This window comes from Salvelinus fontinalis, chromosome 1, assembly GCF_029448725.1.
Source record: "Salvelinus fontinalis isolate EN_2023a chromosome 1, ASM2944872v1, whole genome shotgun sequence".
Classification (NCBI taxonomy): domain Eukaryota; kingdom Metazoa; phylum Chordata; class Actinopteri; order Salmoniformes; family Salmonidae; genus Salvelinus; species Salvelinus fontinalis.
The window spans coordinates 26,573,622-26,597,473 of record NC_074665.1 but is presented as its reverse complement, the minus strand read 5'-3'; the positions used below and the strand labels follow the sequence as shown (position 1 = coordinate 26,597,473).

Below are 23,852 nucleotides of genomic sequence, written 5' to 3'. Positions count from 1 at the left end.
AATGATGGCCCTCTTGAAGCATGTGGGAACAGCAGACTGGGAAAAGGGTTGAATATGTCCGTAAACACACCAGCCAGCTGGTCTGCGCATGCTCTGAGGACTCGGCTCCGAATGCCGTCTGGGCCTGCAGCCTTTCGAGGGTTAACACGTTTAAATGTGTTAAAGGAGAGCCCGCAGGTTTTGGTAGCGGGCCGTGTCAGTGGCACTGTATTGTCCTCAAAGTGAGCAAAAAAGTTATTTAGTCTGTCTGGGAGCAAGACATCCTGGTCCGCGACGGGGCTGGTTTTCTTTTTGTAATCTGTGATTTATTGTAGACCCTGCCACATACCTCTTGTATCTGAGCTGTTGAATTGCGACTCTACTTTGTCTCTATACTGGCACTTAGCTTGTTTGATTGCCTTGCGGAGGGAATAGCTACACTGTTTGTATTCGGTCATGTTTCCGGTCACCTTGCCCTGGTTAAAAGCAGTGGTTCGTACTTTCAGTTTCGCGCGAATGCTGCCATCAATCCACGGTTTCTGGTTTGGGAATGTTTTAATCGTTGCTGTGGGTATAACGTCTCCGATGCACTTTCTAATGAACTCGCTCACCGAATCAGCGTATTCGTCAATGTTGTTGTTGGACGCAATGCGGAACATATCCCAATCCACGTGATCGAAGCAGTCTTGAAGCATGGAATCAGATTGGTCGGACCAGCGTTGAACAGACTTGAGAGCGGGAGCTTCTTGTTTTAGTTTCTGTTTGTAGGCTGGAAGCAACAAATTGGAGTCGTGGTCAGCTTTTCCGAAAGGAGGGCGGGGGAGGGCCTTATATGCGTCGCGGAAGTTAGAATAACAATGATCCAGGGTTTTACCAGTCCTGGTAGCACAATCGATATGCTGATAGAATTTAGGGAGTTTTGTTTTCAGATTAGCCTTGTTAAAATCCCCAGTTACAATGAATGCAGCCTCAGGATGTGTGGTTTCCAGGTTACATAGAGTCAGATAAAGTTCGTTTAGGGCCATCGATGTGTCTGCTTAGGGGGGAATATATACGGCTGTGATTATAATCGAGGAGAATTCCCTTGGTAGAAAATGCGGTCGACATTTGATTGTGAGGAATTCTAAGTCAGGTGAACAGAATGACTTGAGTTCCTGTATGTTGTTATGATCATACCACGTCTCGTTAATCATAAGGCATACCCCCCCGCCCCTCTTCTTACCAGAAAGATGCTTGTTTCTGTCGGCGCAATGCGTGAAGAAACCAGCTGGCTGCACCGACTCCGTTAGCGTCTCTCGAGTGAGCCATGTTTCCGTGAAGCAAAGAACGTTACAGTCTCTGATGTCTCTCTGGAATGCTACCCTTGCACGGATAGGTTAGTTACTCAAACACCCGGCTCAAACAGAGGTCTAACTGCTTTCTGACTATATATACACTGTAACGTTACTACATGGTTGTAACAATAGCAGATTTACTAAACGCATTAGTTCCATTAGCTATGTTGACTAATACGTTACTTTAGCTAATATGGGGACAACGATGTAGGCTGTGTGTAGCGGCTATGACATGGTTTGACTTGGAACGTTTTTTTCGCCTGGTCACATACAGCTGATGTGTTGTTCATTGACGTCTACAAACGAAGGGAAAAGGTTAGAGGAGGGGAGTGCATAGAGGCTAGAATGAATACAACTTGGCTGTGACCCCACTACTCAACGTAGTCTCATAATGCAAACAGGTTAACAGCTTGTCAAAGGTAGACAGGTCACTTAACAGGCTGGGAAGCCTAGAAAATTCTCTAGATTTGACCCACTACAGGAACTGGGGTCACTAGTTCTTGGCTAGTCTTATGTGGCATGAGAGGGTTGGAGCTTTGATAAGGCCTGTACTTTCTAATCCCCATACATACAGTACCAGTCAAAAGTTTGGACACACCTACTCATTCAAGGATGTTTCTTTATTTTTACTATTTTCTACATTGTAGAATGGTGAACACATCAAAACCACAAAATAACAGATATGGAATCATGTAGTAACCAAAAAAGTGTTATTCAAATCAAAATATATTTTATATATTTGTTTTACATTTTTAATTCTTCAAAGTTGCCACCCTTTGCCTTGAGAGCTTTGCACACGCTTGGCATTCTCTCAACCAGCTTCACCTGGAATGCTTTTCCAATAGTCTTGAAGGAGTTCCCACATATGCTGAGCACTTGGTGGCTGCTTTTCCTTCACTCTGCAGTCCAACTCATCCCAAACCATCTCAACTAGGTTGAGGTTGGGTAATTGTGGAGGCCAGGTCATCTGATGTAGCACTCCATCACTCTCTTTCTTGCTCAAATAGCTCTGACACAGCCTGGAGTTGTGTTTTGGGTCATTGTCCTGTTGAAAAACAAATGATAGTCCCACTAAGCGCAAACCAGATGTGATGGTGTATCGCTGCAGAATGCTGTGGTAGCTATGCTGGTTAAGTGTGCCTTGAATTCTAAAGAAAATCACAGACAGTGTCACCATCAAAGCACCATCACACTTCCTCCTCCATGCTTCACGGTGGGAACTACACATGCGGATATTATCTGTTCACCTACTCTGCATCTCACAAAGACATGGCAAGAAGTCTCTTCTTATTATTGGTGTCCTTTAGTATTGGTTTCTTTGCAGCAATTTGACCACGAAGGCCTGATTCACACAGTCTCCTCTGAACAGTTGATGTTGATATGTGTCTGTTACTTGAACGCCGTGAAGCATTTATTTGGGCTGCAATTTCTGAGGCTGGTAAATCTAATGAACTTATCTTCTGCAGCAGAGGTAACTCTGGGTCTTCCTTTCCTGTGACGGTCCTCATGAGAGCCAGTTCCATCATAGCACTTGATGGTTTTTGCAACTGGACTTGAAGAAACTTTCAAAGTTCTTGAAATTCATGTCTTAAAGTAATGACGGACTGTCGTTTCTCTTTGCTCATTTGAGTTGTTCACGCCATAATATGACTTAGTCTTTTACCAAATAGGGCTCCTGTATACCACCCTTATCTTGTCACAATGCAACTGATTGGCTCAAATGCATTAAGGAAAGAAAGAAATTCCGCAAATGAACTTTTAACAAGACACACCTATTAATTGAAATGCATTCCAGGGGACTACCTCATGAAGCTGGTTGAGAGAATGCCAAGTGTGCAAAGTTCTCAAGGCAAATGGTGGCTACTTTGAAGAATCTCAAATATAAAATATATTTTGATTTGTTAAACACTTTTTTGGTTACTACATGATTCCATGTGTGTTATTTCATAGTTTGATGTATTCACTATTGTTCTACAATGTAGAAAATAGTCAAAATAAAGTAAAACCCTTGAATGAGTAGGTGTGTCCAAACTTTTGACTGGTACTGTATGTACAAATAGGAAAAGGAAAGAGGTGGACAAAACAAACAAAAACAGACTGGTTGCAGTTTTTATTTCCTCCCAAAGCCTTAGTTTTAAAGACTGTTGGGAGAAATGTGTTGGTGGTCTCAAGCTATGACAATCCCCCCAACAAATCCACCGGGTCCCTAACCCCCCATTTACAAAACCTCCCGACCTTCTGTCTAATTGGATTGCAGGAGAAGAGAGAGAATGGGTGGGGGTAGAAAAGGGGAGTGGGCATAAATGTGACTGTTCTCTCTCCTGGGATATTCCCAAGACACAGTGGGGAAGGTAAGATTTTCTGCCTATGCTCATACTTCTGATAGACAAAAGACCGTCAGTTTGCAATGCCACTGAAGCATTACTTTACTCATCCACAGAAAAGAGAGGGATGGATGGAATGGAAATGTGTCTTAAAATTTTACTTCCGACCAAAGGCAAATATGCCCTGAAAAACGACATAACGGTATGGCATGTGAAATCTGAACAGGGTCTTGTGTTCCCAGAGAGTGATGGAGTGCTACATCAGACTTCAGGCATGTGCACACTGCCCAGATAGGACTTTACCAGAGAGCACGTGCCCCTTTGTTCTTCCAGTCTCAAAATTGCCCTTTTTGGTGGTGGTATAATTTCCTTTTTATAAAGATAAGCAGGTCTAACATCACACTGCCTCCCATATTATAAGATAAAGATGTAACATTCGTATGACCTTTTTACCATACTTGTGAGAAAGAACAGGGTTGGCAATAAGCACTCTGCAGGAAGGCTGCCTCTACTCTTCTTTTTCAGGCAAAACTGGAAGAAATTAAACAAGTTATTTCAGGTCACTAATCTGGATATATACACCGCCTTCGCAAGCCAATGCTGATTACTGGTCATTGATCAACAATAAAGACACACAACGTTTTGGTTCTGAAGCATAGATGAGATTTTAAAGTCAACTTGTGGTCAGTGGGTTCAAAACAAAAAAAAAATTATATAAAAAAAGGAAATTATACCACCACCAAAAAGGGCAATTTTGAGACTGGCAGAACAAAGGGGCACGTGCTCGGGAGGCAGTGTGATGTTAGGGCTGCTTAAATTTAGACATGTAGCCACCCAAACTACCCACTCAACACACACTGGCTGAATCAACGTTGTTTCCACTTAAATTAAATTCATTTAAATGAAATTACATTGAACCAATGTGGAATAGACAATGAATTGAAATGTGTCCAGTGGGTAGGCTGAAATATGAAAATGATCAATCAAAATGCCACATAGCCTATTGTTCTGGCAAAGATGAGGCAATAGTAGATTGCTAAACTGTATTTTATATGGATGATAAATGTAGGCCCACTCTGTATTTGCCAGACAAAACTGGAAATGAAATTAAACAAGTTCTTCTTTCTGGTCACTAATCTGGATATGTGTGCCACCATTGCGTGTAAGTTAGTGACGACTCGTCATTCAGGGCAGGTGGGGCAGAGCCTGTTTTGAACCCCACCTGTTTAGCTTAAAAAATAACATACTGTTGTTTGTACAGATGAACGTGGTACCTTCAGGCTTTTGAAAATTGCTCTCAAGGATGAACCAGACTTGTGGAGGTCTACAATTTTTTTTCTGGGGTCTTGGCTGATTTCTTTTGATTTTCCCATGATGTCAAGCAAAGAGGCACTGAGTTTGAAAGTAGGCCTTGAAATACATCCACAGGTGCACCTCCAATTGACTCAAATGATGTCAATTAGCCTATCAGAAGCTTCTAAAGCCATGACATAATTTTCTGGAATTTTCCAAGCTGTTTAAAGGCACAGTCAACTTAGTGTATGTGAACTTCTGACCCACTGGAATTGTGATACAGTGAAATAATCTGTCTGTAAAAAAATAGTTGGACAAATGACTTGTATTATGCACAAAGTAGATGTCCTAACCGACATGCCAAAACTATAGTTTGTTTTAAGAAGAAATTTGTGGAGTGGTTGAAAAACCTGTTTTAATGACTCCAACCTAAGTGTATGTAAACTTCCGACTTCAACTGTATTTATTTATATATATATGTTTTATTGTTGTTGCCTGTTTTGCCTTTTATTATGGCATTAATTCATGACACATATCAGTTTGAAAACAATGTAATGGCACATTTATTGAGTGAATTAAGCCACATACAAACATGCTTTCTGGAGAAGGCAGCTCCAAAATGCTTTCTGTCATCGAGGGGCAGCCACCAGAAAATACAGAGTGTAGGCATTGGTAATCTTCTCTAGTTGCACCGTGATTGGCTCAGTGTTCTGTCACTCATGGGGACACTACGTAACCGCAGAATCTACAGGGAAAGCTAGGCAGTTCAAGCCCCCTTGGGTGCTGCCATAGATTTACATTAGAAGTGCCCATCCAAGAAGGCTCAAGGTCATTGGCCACAGGATAAAATGATGTCAAATCATATATCTACCGTAGCTTTGATTGGAATGATCATTTCAACATCATGCTTTCAAAATCTTAGCTAGCAAGCTAGACAAGCAGTCATCTTCATGAATCACGTTTGACAATCTGCCGGCAAATCCTTTTCAATCCTTGTCATATGAATAGAAATTATAGATAAAACGGTGCTCATCGGCCATTGAACATAAACATTACACAACAAGCTAGAAATCTCAAATTCAACAATGAGTGGTTTGGAAGGAATCAATGGCTAACTGCAAGCGTTGCAAAGAAATCACTATTTTGCTTCCCCTGCCTGCTATTTGGTGGAGAGTGTGTGTGGTCCAAGTCTGGGTTTAAGGATTTAAAACGTCTTTCTGAAAGGGTCTCTTTTCCAAGCTTAAAAGTATAAACATTTACACGAACACAATGGGCCAGAAAAGGTTGGAAACATTGTCCATGCTGTCAATCCAGCATGACTTCTGCCTCATTCAAAACAACTGGAAACTCGGAACTGGGAAATCTCAGACTTCATTGAGTTCAAGACAACTGGAAACTCCTACTGGGAAAATACATTTTGAACGGTCATCCAACTCGGAATCCCAAGTCGAGAACTCTGGCCTATTTCTAGAGCTCCAACCTGAAGATCACTGACGTCATGATTCGACCTTGTTTATTTCCGAGTTCCCAGTTGTCGTGAAGCACCATAAATCTAGAGAATGCCAGACTTTGATGACAAAATTTGCCCACAAGAAGGATCGCCGCAGCACCTTCCTGTTCAAGTGAGCACAGCACCACAACAATGGTCCAAAAATGTATTGTTTGCTGCTGCATAAATGATGTAATATGCCAGGTAGATATGTATACTGTAGCTAAGAAAGTAATACTAAGTGTGTGTTGTGTAGTAAGCTGTTAGTAGTCCATGTGCCTCACCCTAATAATTTGGTCCCTTTCCCCCTCAGAACTTAATCTACTGTTCTGACTATGTGGTGCACATGTAGCCAATAGCCTGTTTTAGAGAAATCATTTAATATTATAAGAGCTTTCTTTGTCTGATTATACTTTGTGTATTATAATTAGCTCATGTTCTTTTCTTAACAAGGAGGAGATACTATATAATGTTGTTGGGTCTGTAACCATGTTTGCCAGTGACAGTCTCTTCCCATTCAAATATTTGTTTTCAACAAAAAGTTCACTAATAGACTCATTTTTTTTTGGCGCAGTGCGCAAGTGGATCCTCATGATTTTATTTCCCTTCCTTTTTAGACCACATAGACCTAATAAAATACTTCAAATGGTGGGCTAACTGAGTCTCTCTCTCTCTCTCTGTGGTGACTTAAAGAATAGTTAAGTTAAGGCCTCAACATCTTGCTGAATTGATCTGAACTAACATCAATCTGAATTTCTGTCGGTGTCCATTTTGAAAGCGCTGAACAAACAGGCCTACCTCGTCGCAGCTCGTTTGCTTCCACTTGCTTATACTTCGAGCTAAGTGTTAATGAAATAAGAATAAACATTATGAATTTACTGCACATAAATGTAATAATGTTTGTGTATGGTTCAAAAGTCACAACTCATTTTGGCGTTTGTTATTACTGAAGGAGAATGCGGTTCTTATCGACTTACACAAATCCACAAGGAGTGAGTAGTAACTACTGTACATTTGTTAAAGCAAGTCAGGCATATCAGCTATGTTTTTAAAAAGGCAGTAAATGAGACTGAATTATCTGTTAATGCTGCCAGACAAGGCTCCGCTGATAGCCAGGTGTAGCAGTGGTAAGGATTCACTCCATAGTGCTGAAAGGAAAGCTCTGTTGTTGGGACTGCTTTATGTAGGCCCTAACTGTTTGTGGGCACCGTTTGTCACCGTTATAGAGCAACTAATGTATTGTTTAGTGTTGTGTTGTGTAATGTCTTTGCTGGCATTCACAGAAAAAAAGAATGTTTGCCCCACCAAGATGTACATGCTAAAATCGCCACTGGTGCAAATGCTGATGAATGGTCATTGGTCAACAATCAAGAGCGGCACTTTTTGGTTCTGAAGTATAGATGAGAAGTAAACGACAACTTGTGGTCAGTGGGTTCAGAACAAGAACAACGGCAACATTTCTCCCCCCAAAATGGGTAAATTACCACCACCGAAAATGGCACTATGGAGACTGTGGACAAAAGGGCACATGGTCTGCATAAGTATAGCCCTATCTGTGCCCTTGCCTGGCCAGAGGATTTTGATTGCTCTGGACTCCAGAGAAGTGACGTGATAGCCTATATCCTTACTTTATAATGGCTGTTAACACGAAAGACTCCAAATGCAGGTGTAAAATGCTATTTATTTCTGTAGCCTGTCTTGCATTTTGAAAACGCATGACGTTTATGGCTGTAATGACAAGTTACATTTGCGCAGCGATTGTGCATACATCTTCGTGTGCACACCTGCATGTGCTTGCGTGGATGTCACAAGTTTTTATATCACTCCTTTTGGGGGGGTTTGGGTCAAAATGTTAGAAAACCACTGGGATTGGTCATTGTTAATAAGTGCAGAATTTATTCCAGTTCAAAATAGTTTATCAAAATACTTTACTCATCAGATTGTGCTGCTTTCCCATCTTCTTGTAACACGTCTGTGACTGCGGTTGTGGGATTTATTTTGGTGGGGTGCCCTTTTATGTCCCCCAAAAGGTCTGTGCATGGCCCTGCCAGACCTAATAGGAGTTTCAGCATCAGCACTCCAAGTTCAAATATCTAAATGAACATAGACTGTTCTCGTATCATTAGATTTCCTTGTAGGAAATATTTCACGGTAACACATGGCTAAAATGCTAATTTTAAAATATAAATATATATAATCAAATTCCCTCTGCACACAGGGAAACACACTGAACAAAAATATAAATGCAAGATGTAAAGTGTTGGTCCCATGTTTCAAGAGCTGAAATAAAAGATCCCAGAAATGTTCCATTAACACAATGAGCTTAAGGTAATCCATCCAACTAACAGGTGTAGCATATCAAGAAGCTGATTAAACAGCATGATCATTACACAAGTGCACCTTGTCCTGGGGACAATAAAAGACCACTCTAAAATGTGCAGTTCTGTCAGACAACACAATGCCACAGATGTCTCAAGTTTTGAGGGAGCAAGCAATTGGCATGCTGACTGCAGGAATGTCCACCAGATCTGTTGCCAGATAATTTAATGTTAATTTCTCTACCAAAAGCCACCTCCGACATTGTTTTAGAGAATTTGGCACAGTTTGACACCAGTGTACCAAGTGCAACTTAATGAACTTGGCTAACATAAGCTAACACTAATACATTTCTTATATTGTATTTCTTGTACAATCATATTTTTATGTTATTTCCATTGACTCAAACATTAAGCTGTACGACACACAGTCGTACAATTTGATAGACATATAGTAGGGTAGAGCGTTAGCCATCCCAGGAGCATTATGCCATTAATCCACATGGTGGGCTGTGTGCTTATTTGTTTGGAAACCCTGTATGACCTTTATTGTTGCTATCATCACATTCATCCCCATTTTTTTTGTGCCCAGACTTCCATGGTTTTCACCACTGCAACTAGTTTTTCAAGAGACAATTCCCCTCTTTGTGTGACATTTTTTTTTGTGTGCTTTGAATGGTTTAACTCAATTCTTTTCATAGGCCAGAGTGTTTTTTTTTCCTATTGCATAGAAAACACTATTGAAAAGGCCTCCAAGGGTTCTTAAATACAGACATTGCAAAGGTAGTTTTCGGTGCATAGCTTGGCTTCCAGACAACGTTTTTCCAGTGTCCATTTTGACAGTTCTATAACTCTCTTAACAATTGTCATTTTTCAACGAAGCCCATCTAGTACCGAAACTTTATAGAGGTGAGTCAAACCATATTTTCAATATCACTTCCCAAGCCTTCTTCAATCACATTTGTGAATGTATGTACATTTTCCCATGAGCTAGAGGTTTATGTTAGGGTTATAGTAGCAAACAAAAACACTCCCCCCAAACACGCATGCTACTATTTAACACGACCCTGGTTATTATTTAAAAAATGTTAACCTTTATTTAACCAGGCAAGTCAGTTAAGAACAAATTCTTATTTTCAATGACGGCCTAGGAACAGTGAGTTAACTGCCTTGTTCAGGGGCAGAACGACAGATTTTTACCTTGTCAGCTCGGGGATTCAATCTTGCAACCTTTCAGTTGCTACCTAGAATAATACAGACAAAGGTCCTCTCCATAGGGCATAACACTTCATTTGAATACAATTTTTTTTTTAAGTAAACTGCTATTCGAACCCATTGTCAATGAGGGTACAACATGGCCTTTTTTTTAATCATAACTGGATTATCATCATGATGAATGTATGAAAGAAAAATAATAAAAAACACACTTGTCTTTTTTGGTAGGCATATATACTGTATATAATATGAATCCACACTCTTACCACACATGTCACAAGTTCAAGTTATTTCACAACAACAGCACCAAAGAGCTTTGATTGATTTATCACCTCCTCCCTTACATTCATTCATTCATTCATTATTTTTCAGATATACATACTAATCATCTATTAATTACGGACATTAATAATTTACAATAAAATAACAATTTTAGGTACAATTCTCATGTTTCTTTCTTTTGTACTACAGTAATTTCACTCAGTCACCTCATGCTCCTTTCCTACTAAACCTCACGCCATGGTGACTGATCTTAAAACATTTCACACGGGAAAAGGTCTTAAAAGACTGCAAGACCTTCTGCACTGTTTTCAATCATGTAACATCAAGTTCAATTCTGTATATCCAACTATGCAAGCTGCTTACTGTAGTTCAAAAGCTTTTCCAGAACCCTTTCCTCCATCCTCTCTTTGCCCAGCTCCACACTTCCAAGCTTTTCTCCAACTCTTACATGGAAATCTGGACTACCACTCCAGTATTCTTAAAATCACAGACGAAAAAGTGGAATACTGCAGCTTTAAGACATAAAAGTCACAAATGTAGACTGTGTTTAAAATCATATTGGGAAAACCCTCACAAACCCATTTATAAAACAACTAACACAGAACAATTGAACTATTGACAACATTTTTCTTTAGTTTGTTTTGGCCCAAACATAAAAACAAATACAAACTGGTATAAAATACTGTTATTGTAGCTTAATATTGCAAAACATCTGCATATGTAAATGCATTTGTATGTTAAATGCCTGTGTTCCTCATGAGTATCTGCAAATGGAAAAAGAGACCTGTGATATTTCCGTAAACTGAAATGTCATATTTGACAAGGGCCGAACTCCAAGTTCACCATGCCATCCTGAACTGACAGTCTGTCACCTGAACTTCACAAGCTGTAATGCTTGATAACTCTCTACTTCGAAACACTGTGACACTGTCTACCCAAACAATCAAATAATAAAACACAAAATCAAAAAGGTACCATCATGTTACATCCATGGCCAATCACTGAAAAGCTTTGTGTGTAATGTGCCAATTACCTCCAGCAGCTAAACATGTGTGACGTGTTACCAAAATATTAACAGACTCATTTTTGTGGCTCTTTTTGTGATTGCTATTGCGGCAAAATAAATGTGAGAAAATGTGGCCAAAAAAAATCAATGCTTCCCCTTTGCAATCTCATGGATATTTGTTTCTCTGAGTACTTGTATTGAAATTCACAACATGGAGATTCAACTTTAATTTAGTGCAAAAGCTTTAAAACAATCACCCTGTTCTTATAAGAATGAAATGTATGTCTTTGTTTTCCTCCCTCTGAGAGGCATCAGATGTTCAGTTGGATTTACATGAACGACAACCACAACACAAACAGGACAAAAGAGGGCGAAACAAACAAAACCAAGACAATAAAAAGCAAGGAGAGCAACGAAACGAATCAAACATCATTCGAAAACGTTTTTGTCCATACTCTCCTTGCCATTGGTCCGTGAATAAGGTTCAAAAGCAGAAGAGCTCAGGTAGCGGGCAGACAGTTCCTGTAGGTTCCCGGCCATAGAAAGCGGGTTGGAGGACATGCGGGTGGCCACGCTTCCCAGCAGAGAGGGCATGGGGAAGCTGAACAGTCCATGAGCTGACGGGGAGCTCTGGAGGCCCGCTACCGTCCCTGAACTGGTCACTATGGGCAGAGGGGGACTGCCACCGGCCGTCCCTGAGCTGGCACCACTACTGCTGCTGCTGCTTCCATTGCTGGCCATGCCCATGGAGGGCCCTCGCAGGGCGGCACTCAAGGTGCCGTTGCCACAGTGCTGCAGGAGCCCCGGCAGACCTGGCGGCGTGAGGAGCCGGCCCTGCTCTAGGAGTCTTAATACACTGCAGGTGGCCGCCGTCTCCGACACCACCGAGCGCAGCTCTGAATCTTTGCCCTGGTCCTTCTTCTGCTTTGTGCGTCGGTTCTGGAACCAAACTTTAACCTTGAGGGAGGACACAAAACCAAATTCAGACAGAATATAAGCATTAGAGACCTTAATTAAGCAAAATAGGGCCTATTTTCCAAATGAATATACTTTGGATAATATGTCTTTTTTATCATCTCTGTAGGCATTTATTGCAACACCAACATTTTCAGAAAATGACTGAAGGATTGTTGTGAATAATTCCGAATTCCCCTGTGGTCTCAGTATAGGTCACACTTTGATGTCCACATGATTTGAATTGTGATAGTAATAAAATTGGTAGCATGATCAGGGAATGAGACCAGGGGGCCCAACTACCACCCCTTGACAGATTTAGTAGCTAATTTACAGAAACACGGATGAAATCACAACCTAATGCCATATAAATATTTATGTATCAATGTCACATTAATGGATGTTATCAGAGTCACACATAATTTGTATTTTTCATAGTAGGTATGAGCATACACTATACAGTACGTTGTTTGGGGTCTAAACTTGAACTAAACTTTCCGTAAAGAAAAATATGTTGTCACGGGAGGCATGAATAACTCAATCACATATTTGTCTCCTGGTAAAATGCAGAATGTAAGATAAAGTAGTAAGAAATTAATCAAATGTATTTCCATGACCTTTAAAATCTTTAGTTTATTAAATAATGAATGAACTAAAGGACATGAAAGCAACAAAAGCAGGGTCAGATAGTAATGAGTATAAGGGCCGGCCCTAGCCTTTTGGGGGCCCTAGGCAAGATTTGGTTTGGGGGCCCTTGCTGGAAGAACTTTTTAGTGGACCCGCTCTATAATAATAATAAAAATAATAATACATGGGCGAGAAAAAAACGTATTAATATATTTTTGTTAATTTCCTGCAATTCTAAATATTTTGCCATGGGGCGTAGAGAAAGTGTTGCAGTTGCCATGGAGTGGCGAAAACATTTAGCAATTTTATAACAAATTTCATACAATTTTACTAATTTTGCCATGGAGTGGAAATACATGTTTCCTATTTTAAAGCTACTTTTCTGCAATTCTACATATTTCGCCATGATTTATGCCATGTTAATGATATCTGACTGATGATGACTTACAAAATCAATGGGGGCCCCTTGGAGGTCAGGGCCCCGGAGCACATGCCTTGCATGGCCTGCATGCCTGGTCGGTATTTTTACCAGAATTACTTCAAGTTTAGATAGAAAAAAATTAAGTAAGCTGACATGACTAATTGAATGACTGGCAGTGACTGACATAACAATTGAAAACTGCACAACCAAATTTCAAAATTCCACCTTGTGTATTCTACTATTCTATCTCTCAACAGTATATTGAGAAATGGATTGAGTTGAGACCCTGAACGCCTAAATTCCACCTTGTGTATTCTACTATTCTAACTCTCAACAGTATGCCTGGGGCCGGCCCTGATGAGTTTATATGCATCTATGTGTCTGAAGTATAACAAGGACTGAGGTATAACAAAGTAAAGTGTGTATGACAGATAAACATGGCTATTGTATTCCTAATCAAGTAGAGAAATTAGTAAAGTAAATGCAAAGTAAAGCAAATGCGTTTTTATTCCACGTTTGATAGGTCTATTTTTATTGTTGAATGACTATCTTTTCCCATTTGGGGTTTATAAATATACATTTTCTATAATAAATTCCTTTAAAAAAATGATAACAGGAGTTTGTATTTTTTTGCATTTTCTTCATGTTTTCCCCCACCTCTATCAAGTCTGTGGCAATCAAATCTGATTGCTTTCATATGTACCATAATTAGAGTGAATGTGTCTCAATCAATGAGCCTCCAGCTACAGTACCTCAAACGGCAGCTACTTCAATCACATCTGAATAGGATGTTTTCCCTCATGTTGTTGTTGTGGTTGTAGACAAACAACTCAGTAAATTCACAAGGTTAGTGGGTCAATCGCAAATCTATTTTACACGCTGTAAGTAAGGAATTACAGTATGATAACCATAACAATTGGTGAACATCTTTTATCTGAGAGGATACATTTTCAACAACGTCCAACGAGGGACTCTAAAGCCAACAACACAAACAAAGATGATTAGGTGCGCACACTTCAGCAAATGGCTGTCCTTTCTTAATGTAACACCCCAAGAGTGCATCAGAACAAAAATTGTATTTCATGATGTCGTCATTAGAGACCACTTCATCAATGCATGTACGCGACATTTGAAGATTTAAAGTAATCAAGTAGCGTGGCTGCGTGGAACATTTAATGTTGCATGTGAAAAGACGTTAAGAAATTCAAGCCTATTGTCCTCCCCGTGAATGGGGACCTAACGGCTGTGTGAAGTCTAAAGTACCATTATTCTCTATTAAAAACCACCAAAGAATTCTGAATTCAATGTGTGCTGACATGGTTAACCACATGTACTGTATACTGTAGCTACATTCAAAATAAAAGCATCAAATGTATATGTCAGAAAAAAATGAATTTTAACTTTTTTTTATGTATGTATATGCTAGATCATTATGAATATTTATTGTAATGATCAGAAATGTGTGAGAGAAACACATGACTATGTTGTGACTCACAGAAAATACCTGAGCATAATGCTCCAGTCTAACATCTGTCCAAAGTCAAGCTAGTTTAGGCCCGATTAAGCATTCATGACATACGTAACAAACATATGCAAATGTGGCTGACCATGCCATTAGCCAGCTTGCAAGATAAATAAATATATAAAATTGTGCTGCAAATATGTCGGCCTGAGCTCTGAAGCAGAGAGCAGGGTTTCCCTGAAGTGAAAATTATACATTGAAGGGTAACTAAGTTTGGTATCTCTTGTTGAGAGCGAGCAGACAAGTGCAAATACAGTTCACCGACAGTGGGCGCAGCGTGACCTTTCCCTGACCTCACAGCTAAGGCCTGTGGACTAGAAAACTGAAAATATGGCTAACATGGCAATAGAATTGACTGAGATTGCATAGTTCACTATGCAAAATAGAACAAAATATATTTTATTTGAATTTTGTATATGATCATTACCTAACAATAGTATTGCTTGAGCTATATGATCAGTGAAACAGTTTTCCACATTTCTTAATTATCTTCTAAATTATTTTAGTTAGAAACAATTAACTAACTAGTATGCTAAATAAAATGTCAGCTCGGTTATAGTAACAATTAAATAGATTGTATTGGAATGGGATATGACAACAAGTATGATGACAATATGGAAAGCATAATTTTTCACATTTGAGATAAGATTTGAAAATACCTAAGGGTCGTTCCACGAGTGCCTTTTATGTCATTGTGTGTAGATTTGGATAAAACAGAACATTTAACAGTTGTCTCACACACTATATATACAAACGTATGCGGATACCCCTACAAACTAGTGGATTCGGCTATTTCAGCCACACCCGTCGCTGACAGGTGTATAAAATCAAGCATACAGCCATTTCTCCATAGACAAACATTGGCAGTAGACTGGCCTTACTGAAGAGCTCAGTGACTCTCAACGTGGAACTGTCATTGTATGCCACATTTCCAACAAGTCAGATCATCAAATATCTGCCCTGCTAGAGCTTCCCTGGTCAACTGTAAGTACTGTTAATGTGAAGTGGAAACGTCTAGGAGCAACAACGGCTCAGTCGCGTAGTGGTAGGTCACACAAGTCACAGAACGGGACCGCCGAGTACTAAAGCGTGTAGCGCATAAAATAATCTGTCCTCGGTTTCAACACTCACTACCGAGTTCCAAACTGCCTCTGGAAGCAACGTCAAGCACAAGAACTGTTCATCGGGAGCTTCGTGAAATTGGTTTCCATGGCCGAGCAGCCGCACACAAGCCTAAGTTCACTGCGCACAATGCCAAGAATCGGTAGGAGTGCTGTAAAGCTCGCCGCCATTGGACCCTGGAGCAGTGGAAACGCATTCTCTGGAGTGATGAATCACGCTTCACCATCTGGCAGTCCGACGAACTAATCTGTGTTTGACTGATGCCAGGAGATGCTACCTGCCCGAATGCATAGTGCCAACAGTAAAGTTTGGTGGAGGAGAAATACTAGCCTGGGGATGTTTTTCAGGGTTCGGGCTAGGCCCCTTAGTTCCACTGAATGGAAATCTTAATGCTGCAGCATACAATGGCATTCTAGAAGATTCTGTGCTTCCAACTTTGTGGCAACAATTTGGGGCAGGCCCTTTCCTGTTTCAGCATGACAATGCCCCAGTGCGTCAAGCGTGGTCCATACAGAAATGGTTTGTCGAGATCGGTGTGGAAGAACTTGACTGGCCTGCACAGAGACCTGACCTCAAACCCATCAAATACATTTGGGTTGAATTGGATCACCGACTGCGAGCTAAGCCTGATCACCCAACATCAGTGCTCGATCTCACTAATGTTGTTATGGCTGAATGTAAGCAAGTTCCCGCAGCATTCTGATGTTCCAACATCGAGTGGAAAGCCTTTTTTAATAATTTCTTTTTTGTTACACATGCATTCAATTGTTGCAAACAACAAGCTTCCATGCTCCCTGTCACAATGGGAGCTACGGCTGATTTAAGATGAAACTGTTAACCCTGTTATAGTCAACCCTTTTACTTTAATTGGCCTTTTAATTTTTCTTAATTTAACCCCTTGAGATGGGAAAACGTGTGTCTCATGAAGTTGAACATGTGTTTTTTTTAGGACAGAATGTTAAAATCAGGTGAAATAAATCATTATTATTGACAAAATTACACTACCCAAAAGGCACTTCATTGAACAGTCCGATAACATATTATCTATGATACCACAGAACATAGATGTAGTATTACACTTGCCATTTTTATTTACTCATGGTCAGAGGGAAATAGGCACATGTATTGCTTGAATTACCTGAGTTTCAGATAGATTTAGCTGGCGGGCCAGTTCTGTTCGTTCCCTCCCAACCACATACTGGCACCTCTGGAACTCCATCTCCAGACGATAGAGTTGCTCTGCGGTGAAAGAGGTCCGGGTTCGTTTGGGACGGTCCAAATCCAGTCCCTTTGGCAGAATGATTTCTCGTATAGACCCTTTGGCATCTACAACAAGGAACAAGTGACCATTGAAGCTTTATCAATGATCGATATTTTCAATTTTAGAAACACTTGTGGGTCATCGGGTAGCCTAGGGGTTAGAGAGTTCGAATCCTCGGTCTGTCGGGAAGTGAGCTGGCAACCAGAGGGTTGCTGGTATGAAATCCTTGATGCCATTACCTGCCTTTGAGCAAAGCACTTAACAGCCCCCCTGCACCTCTCCAAAAACCTGTGTATGTGTGTCTTTTGGAGGGGTTGGGTTAAAAGTGGAAGTCAGATTTTTGACCAATAAAGTGATCTCTTAGTCTGAACTTAATCACATCAGAATGACCATTCATCATTTTTGTAATATCTGTATGCCTACTATTGTCCATGAAATTAATGAATGTCTTCAATGAATGACTTAGGTCTTGTTTAAGTGCCCAGCATGAAGCTGTATGAACCAATCTATGATGGTTTTACTATATTTTCAAAATAAAATACATCCTTTTAGACTAATAAAACTGAGGATCTCTGTACATCTCTATTTAATTACATTACACAATCCAATATGTTTTGATAATTAAGAATGTCTGCCAAATTAAAAAATGAACCATCCACGCACATGAATATGGTGCATTATTTATATGAATGCATACAATGCACAATATCAATCACAGTTCTATGCATTACTTCAGTTGATACATTGACATTTTCCCAACCAACTACTGCACTTTGCAGACTAACTACGGGTAACCTCCAGTGCACTAAAACCAGTTTAAAAAAAGAACAGTCTTTAATTATTGACTTGTCTATTGTTTACTCCATGTGTAACTCTGTGTTGTTGTCTGTTCACACTGCTATGCTTTATCTTGGCCAGGTCGCAGTTGCAAATGAGAACTTGTTCTCAACTAGCCTACCTGGTTAAATAAAGGTGAAATAAAAAAAATAAAATAAAAAATTAATTTGAAAAGTGCAGTTTACAGAAGAAAGTTGATTTCTTTTTAAAAGTACAAAACATCTCCAAAATACAGCGACATTATCCGTTTATTTCATTGTGATAACTGACTTTTACCAACTCATTTATTGCATCAATACTTTAAATGATCATATTTTATAATGTCAATCAGAACTCTCACCTAAAATGAGTCAACTAACCTCAAGAGTGTTTTTTTCCTCTAGGTTTCTACAATACAAATCTAATGTGTACAGTATTTAAAAAGTTGTATTTTCTGTCATGTGAATGGAAAATAACTCAAGGATCTACATTTAAATCATTTGATTTGATATTAATTCCATAGCTGTATTAGCTTTTATTGACTTAATAGAAAAGAGAGAAAATATAGTAGGAAAAGGTTATTTCTCAATGAACTTAAATGTATTATGTATGTATGTATTTAAAGTATTATTATTTCTTTCATCATCTAAAAGCAGCAAAAGATAACCTGAAAATATAAACATTTATCTTTGAATGTAGTTTTCATTTCAGTTGCTAAATGATATCTATACCAATTAGCAAGGATTATTCATATTTTTAAACAGTCTCTATGTTTGACCAACTGTGTTAAACAGAGTAGATAAATAATGTGTGCTTATTCTGCTGCAATTTACCCGAGGCCAGACGACGCTCATAACAATTGACACATTTATTTTTATTAACTACATATGAAATAGCTTGAATCAAAGATGATATAAGCAAATACATTTTACGTCCATTAGTACTGTCATTCAACATCTGTATCTGAATAAGATAGCGAACACCTGTGTATCATTCTTTTCAGCTTCTCTGAATATTGTTTTCAAATACAAGGTGTTTTTCAAAAGGAGAAATGGTATAGTATATAGCAGCGTAAAATCTATTCTTAATTTAAAAAACAAAAGTATTTAGAAATCTTAAATAAAGGTTTGCTATGATTCTTTAGCGTGCCCTATAATTCAATTTCAGAAGATACACAATTGTTGGGAATGTAAATAATTTTGATAGAATGAGTATGTCACAAGTGTTACATAAGTCGTGAAAATATGGACATAGTTCATTTTTACAAAAGTGTTCAAAATGTACGTTTTTATTTACTCTTTTATATTTGTATTTACTCTTAATGCTGAATTTTTAAAAAAACATTCTGAATATCTCACATAGCAAATTATCTTATTTCATCCTGTGAGTACATATAAAGTAAAGCAATGAGTAAATAGACCCCATACGCTGCAGTATTAGAACATATGAGTAGAAATCCTCTCACCTCTGACAAGTATTCTCCGGCAGTAGTCTGGGTCCCCCGTGCTCGCCCGGTTCTTCTCACAGTTCTCCACCATCCCAGATGGTGAGAAGGACTCCTGCTGATCCTTTAGGAAGGTTTTGGAAAGGTTCGCCTGGGAATCCTTGCTGTCTTTCCCATCCTTTAGTCCATTCTTCAGCCCCATCCCCGGTTCTGTCTCCTGGTTGTATCTGACCTCCATAATCACTTATCCTCTTCGATAATTCTTTCTTCCCCCACTTTCTTTTCTTTTTTTAGATGAAAAAAGGGATTGCAGAGAGTATTGCGCGTTGTGTTGTCTCAACAGTGTGGCTTTGTTTTAAAACAGCACCTTTTAGACCAGAGAGTCACCTACCTAATGTTCGGGGAACGCTTGCCTCACCCGCCAAGGTGCCCTATTTTCATTGTCCAACTCACTTGCCCAATGATCATGGACTTATCACTGAAACTTAAAAGCGATGTAATGCCACCTCGCCTTGTTACATACACATCAGGCTGATAGATCATCTCCAAATAATCAGAGCGATGGATCGACACGCTCGCTGTTTCAATTGATTACGGTAATTTTGCTGCTTCCACATTTGCGTTGCCTCATGAATACACTAAATTGTTTGGGAAATATATCAGGTCCTAATAGAGGGGTTCGCTCACTCCGTCCTCATCTGTCAGCCAGCTCTCAGTCAGGGAATCAAGAGAAATGATTGGTCTCGCTTTGCAAAATAGCCTCCCTGAGCACACAGACACAATCACAGGGGCACGACAGTTCCAGAAAAGTTCCCAGGCACTTCAGTCTTTGATCCCTGGAACATGGCCAGCCATTTTCAACGTGTCTCCGGAGTTGGTTGTCTGGCCACGATGGCTAACTTTAATCGCATTTATTGTGTCTTTTGCCAATGATCGTCCCTCGGCAACATAGAGCTCTTGCCGATATAGTACTTTCACAGGCGAGTGGGAGTAAGAGAAGGATAGAGAAAGAGAGAGAGAGAGAGCGAGGGAGGGAGACCGAGATAGCGAGAATAAAGCAGAGGCGGAGAGACAGAGGATACAGAAAATTGAATCCACCACAATCGGAATTTGTACTCTCCAAGACAGCTGATTCACAAAAACCACCTGGCTCTGCTTAACAGGAACTGTGTTAAAGTTTCCTGTGTCGTCCCACGTCACTCAGCACGACGAACAACAGCAGGAAGAGCTGCCCACAGGTCCTAGTCATTAATGCAGTGTCCCCACCATTCATATAAGAAGCAGTCTGCTGCATTTCTAGTCTTAATCTGAAAAACACAAAAAGGGGACAAAACTTGTCATTAGTGCCTCTGCACTCACACCAGTGGAACGGCCCCCCTCTCCAGCACTTCCTTCCATCCCACTCTCCACCCACCCACCCACCAACTCTTAGCTATTTCCATTGTTAGAGCAACAATATCTCAGGGAGTAATCCAATAAGACCATTGATTAGGCTACAATGATTCAATTCAAACCAATGGCCTTGTGCAAGGAACATTCTCCGGCCCTTCTCGTCACCTTGCGGGGCCAGAAGCCCTCTTCAAGCTGCCCCCCTCCCTGAACACCAATAATTCCTTTATGGGAAACAGAGAGGAAAAGTAGTGAAAGATGGCAATTATCTAATTGGACTATTAACAAACAATTCTGTCAGTGTGGCTGCCAGGCAGCAGTCTTGGGGTGGGTTTAAGGGCCGCATGTTGCACTAACTTTATTCACTGAGTGTTTGGGGACGGCTGGTTGGAGTGGAGAAGCAGCGATTGTTAAAGAAAGGTAAAAGGGGGCTAAAAAGGGAGCGACTGAAGGGGAATTCTGTTTCTCAAGCTGTGTTGCTGAGCTTCAGCCTGGGAAACAGCTTGTACACGCAGCCCTGTGGCCTCTCGGGTTCCAACAATGGCTCATCTTGAAAAATCCAGTCCCCAATTGCTAGTTCTACAGCAATATTGCAAATACACTGTAAATTAGTGTGAATATAATGTGAAAATTCAAAATCCATGTAATAGGAAAATAGTATGTACATTCAAAAGGTTGAGTATTCAAAAATCGATGGGTGTGCTTTGTTGAGAAATGAAATGCACTATTCTCTTTTTGACACTTAGCTGCTGCATGTCTTTTCACAGGCGTCACAGCTAGTTTGATTTTATTCCAATGTTTTTATCACAATGTATTAGTTGTGTTTCTCATTTTTAATTATGAGCTCACTTGAAAGCTTTGTATACATCAAACAAGATAGCAAAACAGTACAACAGTAACAGTTGCTCTATACCTGTGCAATAATGTTGTAATTACTATAGCAACAACATTGTATTAACATGCTGTTACGTGGTGATTTAGTTTAATTTAGTGATTTAATTTATCACTATATAATGCCGTTGTTATGGAGTTGAGCATTTTTGTTGGTGAAATAAGGAACAGATTGCAACAATCAAAAATCAGATTGCAACAACTTAAATGCTGGTACTAGTGCAATAACATGGTTCATTTACAGGTATAAGAGCAAGTTAATGTAAAGTGTTACCAGGACCAGCGAACGCGCTAATACTGGTCAAATTGGGAATGGTTGGGCACAATATGAAGAGGCAGTGGTTGTGCTGTGGTTATTAAAGGGGGATGGTCTTCCCCAGTAACAGTCCTGGCAATGCAGGGTGCCCTCGGGTAAGATTGTAAAAGCTAAATGAATACATTTAGAGGCTGCACCCCATGGCGCTGCAGATTTTGTCACTTCCACTCTATCCAAAAAGAAGGTTACATCCCTCCCAATAATGGGCATTATTCATCGAGAGACATAACAGTCCTAGTAATAGTAACATTTTGCAACGGAGATAGCACTATAGCATTATCCTCCCACAAATACAGTGGTTTCTGCTTATAAGAATCACAGACAAAAGAATCACCCATTTATGGTGGAAGAAAACGGGACAGAGGCCTTTGTAGACTTAGAATGACTTACTTTGCTTGTAAGAAGCAATTGGTTATAAGATTGTCAAAATGTTCCAAATTGTGTGGGTTGAATTTGGTTCTTTTAAAATAAGAAAATTGTGGTACACATTATTTGTATATGTATCTACATGTATAGCTCTATGGCAGGTGGTAGGGAAACTACCCCTCATTTTCCCCCTCAACCTGTGTCACCAGTATCCCACTTAACACTATCCCTTCATATAACATGCATCTGTAGCTCCATCAAGAGCCTCTCTCAGAACACCTAATAGCCGCAGCCCACAACTGGAAGCTCTTAACCATACATATTGGTCATCATGGGTGGGCTAGCGACTGTTTACAGAAAAGGCCAAGTGCAAGCAGGGACACTACCACTAGCAGTTCTAGTAAAGCGATAACACATTCATCATGATCACAGCCAGCGTGATTAGTGGGAAGGTCCAGTATCAGAGCCTTGCTCTTTCAGTGTGATTGTGTGTGTGTGTGTACAGTGTAATGGATTGGGAAACAGAGAGACGACATTTCAATATCCTTCTGTCAATCAAGGCAGAAAACTGGAGGTTTAAACTAAACACATTTATGCCTGGATAGAAATCAATGTGTTTCACAAACAGGCACCCGGAAATCAAATAGGCCTGCACATAAAATACAAATCAGTTCAATTGGGGTGGCATGATGTGGTGTGACATTTGTAGCGATCTGGAAGATGAAATGGTAAATGTTGATACAGACCAGACAATAACATCCATTTGTATTTATATTCGAAGTCCTTTATGCTGCCTAAGCAAAGGCACTCCTGGCATTAGTGAAGAGCAAGTTCGGTCAACAGAGAGAACCCGAGAACTATATTTTTGTTAATAGGTCATTGATGCCTAATTAACAAGCTTCCCAGTATTTTCTTTTGGTAATGTTACTTGGCACCCTCTAACAAAGCCTCTAATATAAGTTAACTTGCTACCAGGGGATAAGCCTTGGCAAGTTATACAAAATGTGTTAATTCAAGGTAAACATGTGCATTGAAAGAGTTTTACGTTTACAATTAGCATGATTATGTTCCTTATAGTAGTAAACCCAGCTGTTACCCAAACTGAATTATGTAGTAAGGAGCTTGTTCTTTCTAGGTACATAGGGGCCTGCACAGGTGGCTGAGCTGGAGAGTATTGTGTGGTTTATAGCTGGTTTGACATTTACTTTTTTCTTCTTGTCAAAACCCTTGAGCCATGTGGTTCCAAGTGATATTGTGAAAACAAACTTTCCTCCCAATTATACTCAACATTTTGAGACAGTTTAAAAATGACCAATTGTGACAACTGCGCTATTAATTGGGATTATGGGTTTGTGTTGGCTTCAACACAAACACCATATGTTCTTAAAGGTCCTAGCTGCTCCATTGTTCTCAAAGAGAGGGGATGTCAGATATCTTACGCCTTTTCTCAATCAACAGGTTATAAAGACAAAATACACACAATACC

The 23,852-nt window shown here is 39.8% G+C and overlaps 1 protein-coding gene across 1 annotated transcript; it reads right to left on the bottom strand.

Annotated features, from left to right (window-relative positions):
• Positions 1–10,069: 10,069 nt before the first annotated feature.
• Positions 10,070–20,688, bottom strand: LOC129851437 (ventral anterior homeobox 1-like). Its single transcript, XM_055917971.1, has 3 exons — positions 19,426–20,688; positions 17,022–17,209; positions 10,070–12,194 (listed from the first exon to the last, which is right to left on the bottom strand). Exons 1-3 carry the CDS (start codon positions 19,640–19,642, stop codon positions 11,667–11,669), a joined length of 933 nt encoding a protein of 310 aa, XP_055773946.1. The 5' UTR covers positions 19,643–20,688; the 3' UTR covers positions 10,070–11,666.
• Between the last annotated feature and the right edge of the window lie 3,164 nt (positions 20,689–23,852).

Bases quoted from the DNA above. Each gene is read 5' to 3' on its own strand.
- LOC129851437 (XM_055917971.1), bottom strand. From the start codon at position 19,642: ATGGAGGTCAGATACAACCAGGAGACAGAACCGGGGATGGGGCTGAAG. The intron at 17,210-19,425 runs GTGAGAGGATTT...TCCTTGTTGTAG, and splicing joins CCGGAGAATACTTGTCAGAG to ATGCCAAAGGGTCTATACGA. The intron at 12,195-17,021 runs GTAATTCAAGCA...TCCTCCCTCAAG, and splicing joins TAAATCTATCTGAAACTCAG to GTTAAAGTTTGGTTCCAGAA.